This window comes from Haplochromis burtoni, unplaced genomic scaffold (assembly GCF_018398535.1).
Source record: "Haplochromis burtoni strain Fernald_Lab_line unplaced genomic scaffold, NCSU_Asbu1 Contig_536, whole genome shotgun sequence".
Lineage (NCBI taxonomy): Eukaryota > Metazoa > Chordata > Actinopteri > Cichliformes > Cichlidae > Haplochromis > Haplochromis burtoni.
The window spans coordinates 172452-187385 of record NW_024582897.1 but is presented as its reverse complement, the minus strand read 5'-3'; the positions used below and the strand labels follow the sequence as shown (position 1 = coordinate 187385).

The 14934-nt window shown below is 40.1% G+C and overlaps 1 protein-coding gene across 2 annotated transcripts in view; it reads left to right on the top strand.

The window, feature by feature from the left end:
• Nucleotides 1-14934, top strand: part of gdpd4a (glycerophosphodiester phosphodiesterase domain containing 4a) — a 38872-nt gene that overhangs the window by 8003 nt on the left and 15935 nt on the right. For both annotated transcript variants that reach the window (XM_014329319.2, XM_042214236.1), the window contains exons 2-8: nt 7388-7554; nt 9737-9842; nt 10296-10399; nt 11513-11606; nt 12341-12400; nt 12505-12603; nt 12780-12873. In XM_014329319.2, coding sequence (XP_014184805.1) covers nt 7493-7554; nt 9737-9842; nt 10296-10399; nt 11513-11606; nt 12341-12400; nt 12505-12603; nt 12780-12873 — 619 coding nt within the window. In that variant the 5' untranslated portion in view covers nt 7388-7492. The remainder of the gene's footprint in view (nt 1-7387; nt 7555-9736; nt 9843-10295; nt 10400-11512; nt 11607-12340; nt 12401-12504; nt 12604-12779; nt 12874-14934) is intronic.

Genomic DNA, 14934 nt, shown 5'->3' with positions numbered 1-14934 from the left:
GTCTTGCCCAAGGACACAACCGGCGGGGCTCGAACCGGCAACCTTCCGATTACAAGACGAACACCCAACTCTTGAGCCCCGATCGCCCATTTACATTCATTTAATGTAAATGAAAAGAAATCCAAATCAATCTAACATTCTTCAGTAAACAGTAAATAAAACCAAAGTCTCTAAAAACATAAAAATACATAAAACTCATTAGAACATATGATTCTCAACAATAATACCAAAATACACAAAAGCTCTGAATGATATAACGTAAGGCATCAAAACAACAAAGGCACAGAGCGTGACAGCCACCTCGTTGCATAGACTTTGTATGCAATCGCCTCTTCCTGAAAACTAAACTTCAAATCAACCTACAGGAGGTTCATGCACTCCGAAGCACGATTGGTTGGTTTGCATTTAGTTAACACAATGATCCCGGGCAATCACACTTAACAGAGGTGTTTATATCTTCCTGGTATTTCTGGCTATATAGTAAACAAAACTGGGTTTACAGAAAATGAACCACATTGGTGATTTTCACGTCAAAATATTTTCTATGCAGGAAAAATCCCAACAATATTGACTTCAGTAAAGCAGCTGTTTTATTAATAAAAGTGGTTCTGTGGTTTTCTGATAATCTCAGCTGACCTGCTTTACATTTCCACTTCTAATATTCCCTAAAGGGACCACTGAAGTTTAGCCTGATGCATATTAACGCCCTGAAATCACAGTTGTTTGTTTACAGGAGCAACAAGCATTAACTGGTTTAGAGGACACTTCAGATTAAACAGAAGATCCATGTTGTGTTTTTATCTAATAACTCTTTGTTCTCAGTAATGCAATGCATGCTTTTTAAATAATATATCAGGTTAGTTTATAATCGTTTCATTTTTGATTCAGCTCACACAATATACTCCTCAGTGTTTTGGTGCCCCAGGCAGGTTATGATTTGTCCTCATTAACCATTTGCCCCACCTGTGGCACCTCCAATCAAAGACACATGGCTCAAGTCGCTGCATTAAATTACGTTTGGCACTGGAAAGGAAATCCAAACATTATGGCTAAGCAGTAAATCTGTCTCACTGGTTTCACTGCATTCATCCTCATCTGTTAGAGCATGCCTCCTGTGAATAGGCTACATATTTCCAGTGTTACCAGAGGTAATAGTGTAATTTTTGGGAGCAGCCAAAAATCTGGTCAGATGTATTGACGGCAAGCAGCAAAGTGAAATACAACAGATTACTAACCTCTTCTTTATCCAGTAACCTCAGTTCCACACATGATCTTGAGATTAACCGATATATGCACTCCACTCTAGCAAACCTGCTTTGGTGTCAAAGATGCTACTTAAATGCTAAATTATTATTGATCAATTATTCTTGGGTACCCAAGTCTTTCTCACATAGCTGTTATAGAGATGCTCAGGGAACCGTCTGAGCAGGAGTTGCTTAAACATTAAAATGTATCTTTAAATTTTGAAGAAACTAAAAAGAGACACAAGGACGCAAACCTGCCAGGACTAAGGTTTGCAGGATTGCTGAGAAAATTATACAGACCCACATGTATTAGCACTGGAGCACATTTGACACAATTGATATGTGGAAAAAAGTTGGCACTTAATGACTGTTTGCAAGTTATGATGCCTACATTTGCATGTGGCAAAAATGGTCAGAAACAAGCGCCAAGCTTGATATTCATAGATATTCATGTTATCATCATTTTATGGGGCAAACTCCTACAATCACTGATTATTTTTCTATGGTCAGTATCAGTTTTTTTGGAACACCTCAGAGGTAAATACTCTGCACTCAGCAGCTGGAAACAACAAAACAATCAGTACGACACAATGACTGTGTGTCAGCATAATGCCAATACTAATGAAGCTGTAAGTAAAGAGATCTCTAATGGAAAACAAAGCTGTGACTCTCATAAATGTCCTGGTGTCATAGTAAATCTACACACAGCTGCAAAACATTTAAATACGCATGTTAAATTATTTTGGCAGCATACTATCCACAGAGTAAATTTCTTATTGATCACACTTTAGATAAATTTAGACTCTTGTGTACAACATGAGAGCAATTGTTAGAAGTCTAAGTGCAAGTAAGAAGGTCCTTGAGTGATAACTTTGTCCTTTGTGTTTGCCCTAAATATCAGGCCTTTGGTCTCAGCAGAGGAGAAGGCCGACCTTGTTTGCTAAACTCTTTCAATGATTTGTCCTTTTGGGAAACTGGAGCAAAGTTTTTATTTTATTTTTATGTTTTGAAAACTGGAACACTCGTGTAAATCATAAGAATGCTTCCTGATGTTTTTCTGGGTCAGTAGGATCTGCTGTAACTGCAAGGTTTATATATAATTAATAAGTCCTTATTTAATCATGTGCAATGTTGATGATGACGTATCGTTTCTACTGGTGGTGCTTTGCAAAGGTTCTCTGTAGTAACAAAATGTGTGTCGATTGAATGTGATGTGTATACGTTATGGTCACTTTAAAAATGCTTTTTATGTGTTTAAAATATCACGAGGAAATCATGGTTAGATATGCTAAGATGATGTGTTCTAGGTTTTAGAATTGGAAAACCATTAGGTGTAAAAATTTAGGCTATAGTGGAAAAATGCGCACCAGAATTTCTTCTCCATTCACTGGTTTTCTGCAGTTCATTGCTGCTGATTTGGTCTAAGGCCTGCTGTTAAACACCTGCTGCTTAAACTGTATTATTATAACATCCACATCAGATCCTAAGCCATCTTCATCCTTAACGTTAAAGCATTTCTCCATCATTAACATCATTAACCTGGGCACACACTATGCATTTTTTGGGGGCGGGCGGGTTCAGTCGCGTTATTCAGCTCCAGCTCAAACTGTACGACTGAATGGCAGGGGTTAGAAGTTTGTAGGTCACGATGCATGTTCTCACACTATACGGCCCGATGCTCTGATGTGACTTGAGTGCTCACATTGTGCATCTATACACAACTGCACACACGCTGAACTGGCGTGCTGCTCCGTCTTTTTCACTTCCATTTCTGTGTTTGCGTATGCGCAGTGTGAGAGGTTGCGTTAAATCGGCCCGTGGCACTGCTTCCACAGTGCGATACCCTCACGACCAGGATTTCAAACAGGTTTGATTTTCTTGTGACCATACGATTGCTGATTGGGAGCTGGTCGTGAGGTGGTCGTGAGGTGTTAATCGCTTCTCATTACCCCATGTATACTACACGATGCACAACACACGATTAAGGCGAAACTCGGGCCGATCCCCAAAATGGTCACATGACTGGAAAATCGTCTCAAAATGGGCCCAAACTCTCACAGTGTATGCCCAGCTTTATTTCCGGGTCTGACTGCGGTTTCATTTTCTAAAGCCAAGCAAACACGAGGCACCGCTGAGAGGTAAAAATGGTCCATGCTTTTTCAGCTCCAATAAAATGTAGTGTAGCTGTTCTAACAGGTGTTACAGTAAAATTTAACGTCCAGGCATCCATAAAGATTAATACCCACACTGAAATTTCAATCAGCCTGAGAGGGATTGAATTCTTAGGCTTAAGAATATTTGATATCTGGGATACAGTGAGCCTTCTGGCTGTAGTATACACCTCGTGTTTGAAAAACTTACAGATCTGCGACTGAGAATGGCCACTAACTCGTTTTGGTAGGAGCTCATGACAAGATAAAAAAACAAGAGCCTCATCCAACCTGGAGCAGGATTAACACATCATCACTTAATATGTATTAAGTGTGTGTAGTGTAGAGTATTAACCCCTTTGTTCACGCTTTAATGCCTGAACATTAGATCTAAAATGAAGCCTGACAAGGCATTCGAAAGGCATCACAACATCAACAAAACAGAAACCACATTTCTTTGCTGTACAGAACTGTGCTGACGGGTTTTAGGTGTGTAACTTGTGTCGTAGCGTCTTAGTTAAAAACTGTTGTTTAGAGACGCTCGGTCCCCTTCAGACAGCAGCACATATGGTGAGGTTCCCACCTTTCCTGCTGTCACTGGGATCAGAGCAGTGCTGCATGTCTGAAGCTGTGTCAAACACAGACTCTTTACCTGCGTTGTGTTGTTCCTGTGGCGCTGCAGCAGTTCAGTGATTACAGCTGTTTCAGGGTTCGACGTGACCATGACCAGGTGCATTAGGCTGACATTTAAAATGAAAATGGCAGACAGAAACACCCTCCTTCTGTTTTCTCTCCTTTTGACCAAAAAAGGCAGTGTTGGTTGTCTGCAAGGATGATAAATGTGAAACTATAGAAGGGTATAGTCAAATGTTATGGAAACTATGCTAAACTTCTAAATCTTCCATGTTAAATAAGATTTAAAATAAGTTAACAAGGAAATAATTCAGACATACCATAGTGTGACAGAGTGATCTGGGATGTTTAAGGAGCGAGAAAAGTAAAGAGCTGCAGGACTAAATAACGAAACGAGAGCGTCGTTGTGAAACAAAACACACAGCTCTAAGAACTTTATCTGACTTACCTGTCTTTACACATCAAACTACAGCCTTACTGACAAACAGTTTTTACAACACCTGAAAGTAAAAAGTTGGTGCTGTAGTGTCGTTGTTGATATAGTGTGCATAAATATAAATAGAAAAGTGTGTGGGCAGGTGAGGTGACCTCAGCTGAAGTTTTTTTTGCCTGTGGCCAAATAAAGTGCTGTCCATGCGTGCAGTTGGATGTCCTGCAGCTAAGGCACTGGCCACAATCCAAAATCTGCACTGAGACAAAGAGGAACTGACAGATGGATAGGTGATGGGGGAGAATGTGGAAGGAAAACTGTGTCAAGACAAAGAAAGAGAGCCAAGGAAGGAGAGGTTGACATAAAGATTGAAAAACCTCAGCAGCACATTTTCCCGTGATCTACTTTTGTGCGTCCTCACTCGTTGGACAGCGAATTTATCCTCCTAAATTTAACAAGTGCACCCTACTTTTTACCTCAGGAGCTCAGGTAGTGCTCTCTTCACGTCACAACCTGCCTCACATCTGACGCACTTTAGGTCCTAAACCCAGCAACAGACAGAAGAAAAAACACTTTTATCGAGTGTTAAAACTCTCTGACAGGCTGTGGGTTGAGAGTAACTTTAGACAACAATGGTTTAGTTATGTAAGCCTATAGAAACAGAGCTGTCTGCAGAGTGAAGGGAGACAGTCTGTGGACTAAAATACCAATTAATCCTTCTGCAATTTAACTGTTAGCAGTAAGCCGGTCCAGATAAACAGCTGCTGGTGTGAATCCACTGTAGACGATTAGTTGTTTATTTATTTATACTTTTTATTATTACTCCCATTGGCTGTGACACAAAGCTCACAAGTCATTGGTTACTCAGAAGGTTGGAGGTCCGATCCCTGGCTGCTTCAGTCTGCATGTCAAATATTCTTGAGCAAGTTACAAACCCCAAGTTGTCCTCCGATACGTCCGTCAGAGTATGAATGTGTGTCAATGTTAGATAGAAAGCACTTAAGTAAAAAAAGCAAAGAAAAAAGTGCTTGTATGAATGGGTGTGAAATGATATAAAGCACTGTGAGCGCTCAAGTAGAGTAGGAAAGCGCTATATAAGAACCAGCCCATTTACCACACTTTAAAACAACTAAACTAAAAATAATAAAAGATGGTACAAAAAGGGTCATTTGAAAGTGATGTCTAAATTTCTGCATGTTTGATCCATGTACACGTGTTGCATGGATTTCCTGTGTTGGCACAAACCTCCCAGTTAAGGCAACCACACTTATAAATGAATGAGTCATAAAACATGTGCTCCCCGGACAGTTGATGAATAATGGCCAAAACCATTTAGTTTTCTAGGCCAGGGGTGGGCAATTCCAGCACAACACATTCAGTATCTCAGGTTTTGCTTGAATGACAGCATGTGGGTGCTGACTCCCTCGCCAGATATTTACATTTCCTGTTTTTATATTCCGCGTCTCTCTGAATGTACTATGTGCTCACTGTGAACTGCACAATTCACTGAGTGTGGGACAGAGGACTCTGTGTGCTTTTATGTTCTGTACATAACAGCTTTGATGACGCCTAATCGTGGTTTCCCTCTCACACTTTCACCCTGTCATTTCCTCACTCTCCCCTTTATCACTCCATCTGGTCCTTTCTTGTTTGCCCCACCTTCCATCATCCTCTTCACTGCAGTAATAATATCTGATGTCACAGTTGCCATGGGAGCTGTGCGATAAGTTTGCTGGTCGTCTAGTAACAGACTTCAGTCACAAAAATTAAAATGGAAATGACAAACAACACACTGAACTGTGCACATTTTAAGATGGGGATATGTATGTAGCATAAAATATATTGCTTATGTTAGCACGTTTTAATAAAGTACTGTCATCTTATTTCACCTATTTCCATTTTGCAAGCAAAATGTAAAGAAATGAAGGGTTGCTCAGTGCTTACTGCACATTACTGTGTGGTATAGAGCAGAATAGTTTTGGCTGAAATGAATTGCACATCAGGAATTTCAAACCTGGTTGTAAATTTCTTGAGCTACTGTTTTCATTCTTGTGGAAGAAGCTGTCTTATCAGATCCAGGAACAAATCTAATTTTTAAATAAATCCATCAATTATGTCCACATTAGGGCTGCACTATCACCAGGTGAAATGGTGATACATTTTCTTCTGGGAAATCCCAGCTGCACTTCAATGCTATATTTAATCTATTGAACGAGGTTTACATTGGGTTTCCTGCAACTTTTTGGGTGCCCAGAAAACCTCCAAAGGCAGGTGTCAAGAATCACCCTTATAAGACATATGAACCACCTCACCTGGCTCTATTTGAGATGAAGGAGCAATGTCTCTGCTCCAAACTCCTCAGCTATCTGTGGAGGGCTGTCCACACAGAAGTGATGCAGGAAGCGACTTCCAGTAACTTGAAGTAATGTCATGTGAAATAACAGCTTGCAGTGTGAAGTGAGTCCGTTCTTGTGTTTATATGTTAAGGCTGAGGAAACTCGTTTTGGATGCTTGTGGCTGTCACTTCATTCTTTTCGGTTGCTACTCACAGCTCGTGACTGTGAACGAGGTGCAGCTTTACAGCGATGCTACTCCAATCCCCCTGAAAAATTGCTGCCATTACTCTGTCTTTAGGGGTAGATGGAGAGAGAGAGACTTGTTCTTCTTCTGTGGGTGTAGTTCAGTCGTTCTGCTCCAGATATGGCGTGATAGATTAGCTGAGCATGTAGGACATTTGATTATCATAAATCACATGTTTGAGCTGTAGATCAAATACAGGTCAGTGTGTATTTCTGTGAGCTGATCGGCATCTTCTGGGTTACTTTAAGCAGGCCACAGTAATGAAACCAGGACACTCACACGCTCTGTCTTGCTGAGTCTACTTTTCCTGTGAATACATTTTAAATTGAGATTTCTTTTCTCCCCCTTAGGTAAAGAGTTTGGTGGCCAAAAATCCAGCTTTTCCCTTCTCGCTGTCCTACATGTCTTCTCTCCTTTTCTGTCTCTCTCTGTGATGCTGGGCTGGGGCTGACTGTATGCCCGTGACCAGACTGAAGCTGGGGAAGCTAAAGGTGGTGCGGCGGCAGCTGCTGCAAAGGTACAAAACACCATCACCATTACACTCACTGTGGTACATACAGACTGTAGTTGAATAGTCCAAAAAATGGCCTCTAACCTCTTTTTTTCTTAGTCATCTTTCCTTGATCTTGAAGGAAACATTGTAAGTTAATATAGCTTCTAATCATTATTTACCAAGGTCCGGTGGATTTAGAGAAAGCATATAATGGAAGCCAAGAGGTGAACTGTGGTACTTCATGAGGAAGTCATGGAAAAAGTTAGGGCAGAGAAGTGTGTGATGGTGATGCAGGACATTTATGAGGACAGTGGTGACAGGACAGGCTGACTGATGAGGTCAGGTCTCTGAAATATGATGTTTGCAGAGATCAGGTGGAAGAGAGCCTGGAGAGGTGGAGGTGTGCACAGGAGAGACGCTGGGCAGAAGATGTTTAAATGAGAAGGAGACAGATGGAAAAGTGAAGATGCGAGGAGCAGAGATGGTGAAGGAAGATGAGTTTAAATAGCTTGGGTCAACCATGCAGAGCAACTGACAGTAAACAAGTAAGGCGAACGGGCAGGGTGGAGACATGGTGGGGACACATGTTAGAGGCAATTTTTGACACAGGAATATCAGCAAGTGTGAATGGGAAGGTTTACAAGATGGTAGTGAGACTTGCTATGATGTTTGGGACTGACAAAAAGACAGGAAGTGGAGAGCAGGGCTCGCAAAATCACCAGCCCGACGTCCCGGGGCTAGCGATTTTGCGAGCCCTGGAGAGGCTGAATATGTTACGATTTTCATTGGGAGTGACCAGGATAACATTAGAGTACATCAGAGAGACAGCTAAAGCTGAGCAGTTTAGAGATGAAGAAAGAGAGGCAAGGCAACCTCAGCAGCAGATTTTGTTACAGCTGCGCTTTTTATGAGGGTTTAACAGAGCCTGCAAAGTTAAAAATAAAACACATCCAGAAAATGTAAACATCAGACAGGGTTAGCCTAAAGTAGCTTGAATGGAGTGTCCTGAATTATTTTGACACACTGGTACAAAGAGGTATTCAATAAAACAAAATACGCCCTGATTTCAAATCTAGAATTTAGACCATTTTAATTGTCATTGGTTCCTCGGGGCTGAACTTAATTTGTTTTAAAGTATCAGAAAATAACTTTTCAAACATCCTGTCTGTACACGATGAGCTTTACACTGTTTTCATGGAGGACTGTTCGTTCTAAAGTATGACCATCTGTACAGGATGAGTCACACAGCTTATTTATGTACCGAGATAACCTGAATGCATCATCTAAACTGTGCTATTTTCCTGTGTGTTCACTGTAGGAAATGTTTGTTGCTGGCAGTTTGTTGATTTCAGTAAAATCTTGAGCAACCAGCACATTGTCATGCAAAGATTTATTCATTTTCAATCTTAGTGAATCTGGGTTTTCACTCAACATTATTTTGATTAGATTATTTCACACCCTGCACTACATTTCCAGCTCAGTATTTTCATGTTGGAGTACCTTTGTATGAATCATAGATTAAAATAATGCTTTTTCATCATATCAGTTGGACACAGTATAACACAGTGGTCACAGGATCATTAAACATGCTGTCACGATTTGAAATACATCCTCACGTTTATGTGCTTTTCTTTTCTGGTTTTTCTTTTTTGAGTCGATGCTCTTGTGTTTTTAGTTTTCTTTTACTCTTTATGCTGTAAGGGCCATCGACTTGTCAGGGGCTGCAGATGTAAAGCTAAATCTGGCACATTTATACATTGACCCTTACTGTGCATGATCCCTTTTTTTTTAAACATTTGAAAACAAACCTTCTGGGCCTCGATGCTTCAAAGACGAGCCCTTTTAGCTCCTGTCTTTTCCTTCCTGACTCTCTTTTGTCCCTTCCGGCAAACAAAGGTTTGAACAGTAGGTGGGTGGAAGGCCAAGATTTGGGGTGGGGGGGCCAAAGAGACCAGTCTGAAGCCTGTTCCTTTGGATAGCAGAGGTTACCTGCCCATAGGCTTTGTCCATGTTCTATATGAAGATGACATGGCAGAAAAAACATAAATGTCCAGTAAACACTTCTCAGAAATGACAGTAAAGTGTGTTGCTCAAAGCCTATTTGTAATAAAATTGTAGGAGTACAGTTCATTCATAACATGTATTTAATATGTTGAATGCTGTATTTAGGAAAGTGTCATCCTGAGTGTTTTTGTATCTGTATCAGGTATGAACACCAGCCATTTGTCTCCTGCCTGGCTGGCCTCTACGGCTGCCAATGGAGACGATACCAAAGAGCCCGGGCACAGCCGGGAGAGTGCTGCTGCAGCAAGGTACACACACACACACACACACACACACACACACACACACACACACACACACACACACACACACACACACACCGTCTGCAACAAGCAGATTGTTGGTTAGTTTGCTGATTGTGCAAAGAGTATTGATTACCCAGCCGGTTCTCCTCAGTCTGGCCTGCTGACTCTGACTGCTTTTTCTATGAAAAAATATCAGTATGTGCATACGCTCTGTCAGCTGGTTTTAATATTTAGTGGTTCTATTTGCACCTGGTAATAAAATACGTCCTCAGCATCAGGGAGTTTGTGCTCCAAATATGAATGTAAACCTTTTTTACCCCGAGAAAACGAGTTCGCCTTTAAACTGTTTAACATCTTCACCGGGAGCTAGCGGAGTATGATGCATATATATTTGATTTTTTTCTTTTGTGGAGTAGAAATGGGCTGTTTGATTGAACTTCTGTGTGTGTTTTACAGGTGGAGTGTGGCAGCTTTGGCCTCCTGATCCTCACCTTTTTCCTGAGTTTTGTGTTCCTCTATTTCTGGAGTGAAGCCCAGAACGACTACAATGACTTTGACTGGTTCGTACTGAGCACACTGACAAACAATGACAAGTGCTCACACATTAATGTTTTGCCTCAGGCACATATGTCTGGAGAGGAAACCTTTACTCTCTATTTTCCAACTGATTGGCAAATGGTTGCTGAAGGTTGCTGGCTGTTGCTGGGTGAAATCAGTCCCAAACAAGGTTCTGGACCAAAAACCTTTGCAATGGCTTTGGTCGCTAGAAGATTGTCACTTTTGCCTATAGTTTGCATTAAAAACACAGATGACATGTCTGCAAACACTCAAGCAGTAGAGAAAATGCAAACTACTAACTGAGAATGTTTGCCTTCAAAGTAAAAGTTGTCCCTTATTGCTGAAAGAAAAATGTCACAAAAGATGCAACTTTTACTTTGAAGACGTCTCCATTTCTGGGTTGCATTGTACGCTTCAGTTTCACAACCGCTCAACAAGTGTTTGTTGTAATTTTTAGTGCATCCATTGTTTTATGTGATGGAGTTGGGATGTAGCCATAAGGGTAGAGCTGTTTGGAGGAAATAAAGTTGAAAATCAATCGTCAGTGAAACGTTTTTCAGAGTCAGAAAAAGACAACTTGAGCAGCTGTAACTGTCATAAAGCATTTGAATCTCCCACAACATTTGTTCATAAGTCTAAGTACACTCATATGCACTGATTCATGAGCAAGACACACATCTTGGGAGTTCATTCAATCGTCACTGATTTTCACACTTTGAACTTGTATTGAAAAATGCAACACAATACTACATTAACTGGTTATTTTTTTTGTAACAAAACCTACCTGGTTAGGACTCAAAGAAAACATTGTTTAAGTAAAAAATACAACTGTTGCTGCTTTTAAAGAGCTTTTCTGTTCCAGCTTCACCCATCTGGTTAAACATGTGCTCCACACACAAAATATGCATAAAACACATCACTTACAGATTCATGACAACTGTCTCCAGGAAATGTTGCAGTTTTTGTCCACAGGTATAAATGTCCACAGCTGATGACTGTTTGATGTTTTGTTCAGAGTTGGTGTGGATTAAACTGACCAAACACACCATGAAGCACACTTTAAACAGACACGAAGCTGCTGCTACAGTTTTGTTTCTGTCCTTTTGTATCTTCAGGTTTAACTTTGGGAATCTTGGGTTCTGGTTCCCCTGGTCTCTGGTCCTGCTGATTGTTGCTGCGGCTCTCTTCACATACATCTCTCTGCTATTGGTATGAACACCGATTTCAGATTTCAACCTGTCTGGAACCTGGAAATGTAATAGAAAACCAATTTAAAAAAAGAAGAAAGAAAATAGTGGTTGCCACTTTAATTCCCTGGAGATGCCAAGAAAGCCTTTGTATTACAGCTACAACAATGTTCTTATTAAAGTTCAGCAAGTTTTCAGCAACACCTTATTGGGACCTACTTGACTGTTTGTTTGCTCTCCTGTTACCAACCTGTGCCCTCCTGCAGTTATGCAATAACAGCAAAGCATTGAAACATCACAGATTACTTGTTTGTTTTTTTCACTTTAACTGGAGTTCTTCAAAGCGTTTTATTAGACACACGTGTGCACTGTGCCTCGGGCTGCATCAGCAGGCCGTTTGACATTTAGGAGCTTGTCTTCTTCTCTAAAGTGACAAACTTATGTAAGACTTTTATATAAAACATGTGAAAGAAAAATCTGTATTAACAGTTGACTTTCTGCTTTGAAGATTGGCTTTGATCAAATCCGTAGAGATTTGACTGTTTTTATTGGACACATGAAAGAAATTTAATAAGAAGAAAAAAATCAGGACAAAATAAATTTTTATTTTTATTTTTTTTTAAAGTTCTTGAAGTTAAAGGTTTAACAGATGGTTGCTTTAATCAGCTTTATAAAACGCTAATATTAATAGATATTGGATATTAAGAATATTAATGTCTGACACTCTAATAAGCCTGTTCTGCACCTGTTGTTTAGGTGCTGGCGGTGTGTTTGCTTTCTGAGGGCCAGAGGTTGTACCTTCACTGGAGCCACAAGGTATAAATACAGAAATGTAAAAGAGCATGAACCGTTGGTTTTTCAGGTCTCCGTTGGTGTGCACTCACATACGTTGTATTTTCTCGTCTTCCTCTCTTTGTCAGTCTGGTATTGTGGTGACGCTGGCGTTCTCCGTCACAGCCACCGCCATCCTCTCTGACCTCTGGAGCAAAGAATGGAAGACTCTCCTCCTCTCTCTGCAGGTGAGCCACACCAGCCAATCACAGCAAGGAGTGATTCGTTGTTTGGTTTTGTTTTTTTCAAATAATTAACCACAGTTTATTAAACATTGTACAGTTATTATTGTAGTCATAAATATTAGCAGAGAGCTTTGTACAGTTATGTTTATTACGTGCTGTCGCTTTCTTTTTATATTTAGGTCACAGCACCTTACCTACATGTGGCTGCAGTGTCATTGATGGCGATTCTTTCCTGGCCAATAGCATTACATTTCTTTCGCATGAACAAGAAAGGTAAGGGATGTTTTGCACTTTAAAAATAACACTGAAAGTTGGGTGGGGCATAGACGGTGTAAAACATTGGTTCAACCTTCTTAGGGTGAAGACAAAATGGAAATGTCTCAAATCTGCCATCTTTTAATGGCCAGCAGGGGGCGACTCCTCTGGTTGTGAAAAGACTTCGGGTGTTCGTTACTTTACAAAGTTTCAGGTCAAACTGAATAAAGCATGAAGTTAATTTAGTAATTTATTCATTCACACTTGAGTTACTGACTAATGACTCATTCCTGGAGCTTGCAGTGTCTTCAGTTTCTCAGTCTGATCCGCTGAAGTTTATCATATTTGATTTTTTTTATTATTATTTTATTTCACATTTTCAAAATATAAACCAACACAAATCCCAAAACAAACAAAAACAGACCGTCTCAGATGTGTTCCAGAAAAAACAATTAATTCAAGCAAACATGCACTTCACACAACACCACAGGATAGAGCACCAAAAGCTGGAGTTGATGAGAGTTTACAAATCTGGGTCCAGTTTAGTCCAATCTGGCCCTCGCAAAGTGTTCCAAGAAGGGTTCCAGACACTCAGAAGCGAATCTTTTGAGTCTTTGCTGAACTTTTCCATTTGTATTATGGACAGCATGTCTGTTACCCACAACTGAAAGACACAACATTCCCTCGTCATATCTGATTTTTAAACACCAACATGAGGACAGTGCAAACACTCAGGTCGATGCTTTAAAACAGAACCTGGGTGATGTCTTTGTCCACGTCTTTCATACTGTGGGTGGTTATGCATTTGCAACACTGAACCTTTCTTAAACATCTGATTCAGCTTTTATATGCTTGATTTCATAGGTTTTTAATCATATCTTGTATGTAGATCTACATGGAAGAACTCGTGAATCAAAATCACATGAAAAGTAGTTAAATATTTGATAATGCTACACCAGAACTACACCCTTTTAAAAAACAACTATGTTTTTATGTTTTATATATAAACAGCACATTTTTGTCTCAGTTTAGAACCTGTCCTACCTGCCCTGCTGCCTCCTAACCCTAGTTTTGTTTTTTGTTTTTTGTTTGTTTGTTGTTGTTGTTGTTTTTTTGGGGGGGGGGTTGTTTTTGTTTTTTCTTCTTTTCTTTTCTCTTCTTTTTCTGTCTTCTTTATTTTTAAATTATAAGTTAAAATGTGACAGCGAAGAAAATGTAAAAAGGCAAACTACTGTTATATTCAACAGCTGTCCCAATAAAAGAGATAATAATAATAAAAAAAAAAAAAAGAACCTGTCCTCTTTTAAAAGCCAGAGTATCAGATAGTTGGGAAAGGGAGAAGAATAGAAATAGGTATATGCAGCCTATCAGTACAGTAACTGGAAGAGAAAAAAGGCTGAAGGATCTTAGGGAATTTCTTTATTGGCTTTTTGGCTGCAAAAGTTGTACTCCTGAGCAAATCCTTCCTTTTCTGTCAAAGCTTATCAACCTGTAGATCTCCCTCCAGCCACCGTTAGGCACAAAAGGGTTTTCATTTGAGTAATTTTCCTGCAAACTGAGTCTGTTTTCATTGGTCTCGAGGTCATTCTGATCTCATGCCCTGCCAGCTCTGCCCCTTTAGCTGCCATCTGTTTCTTTTAACCTGTCTTCAGGTTGCTTTCTGTCTTGTGTCATGTCCTTTCCTCTCTGCTGAATGGCTTTGACCTCCGTGTCTCTTCTCTCTCTCTTCTCTCTGTTGGTACTTTCTCTTGTTGCTATGGTGATTTAGCGGGCAGAAGGATGCAGACTCGTGTCAGGGGTCTGCGCTAGCAGAAGCAGATTGTGTAATATGGCTTAGTCCTCTTTAATGTTTTGAGATAAACATCTGGACAAAGTTAAACTGGATACTGGGAGAACTATTAAAGCTATTAAAACCTGTAAAATGAGCCATGTGTCATACGTAATAATTTCCAACTAGCGATTAAGCCCAACAACTTATCAGGAAACTGGATGTCCCATAGTCATTGCCTCCTGTTGGTCATTAGAAAATAATCCAGACTTTGAAGCTATGTGCGTTTATTATACTCGGTTAAATCTATG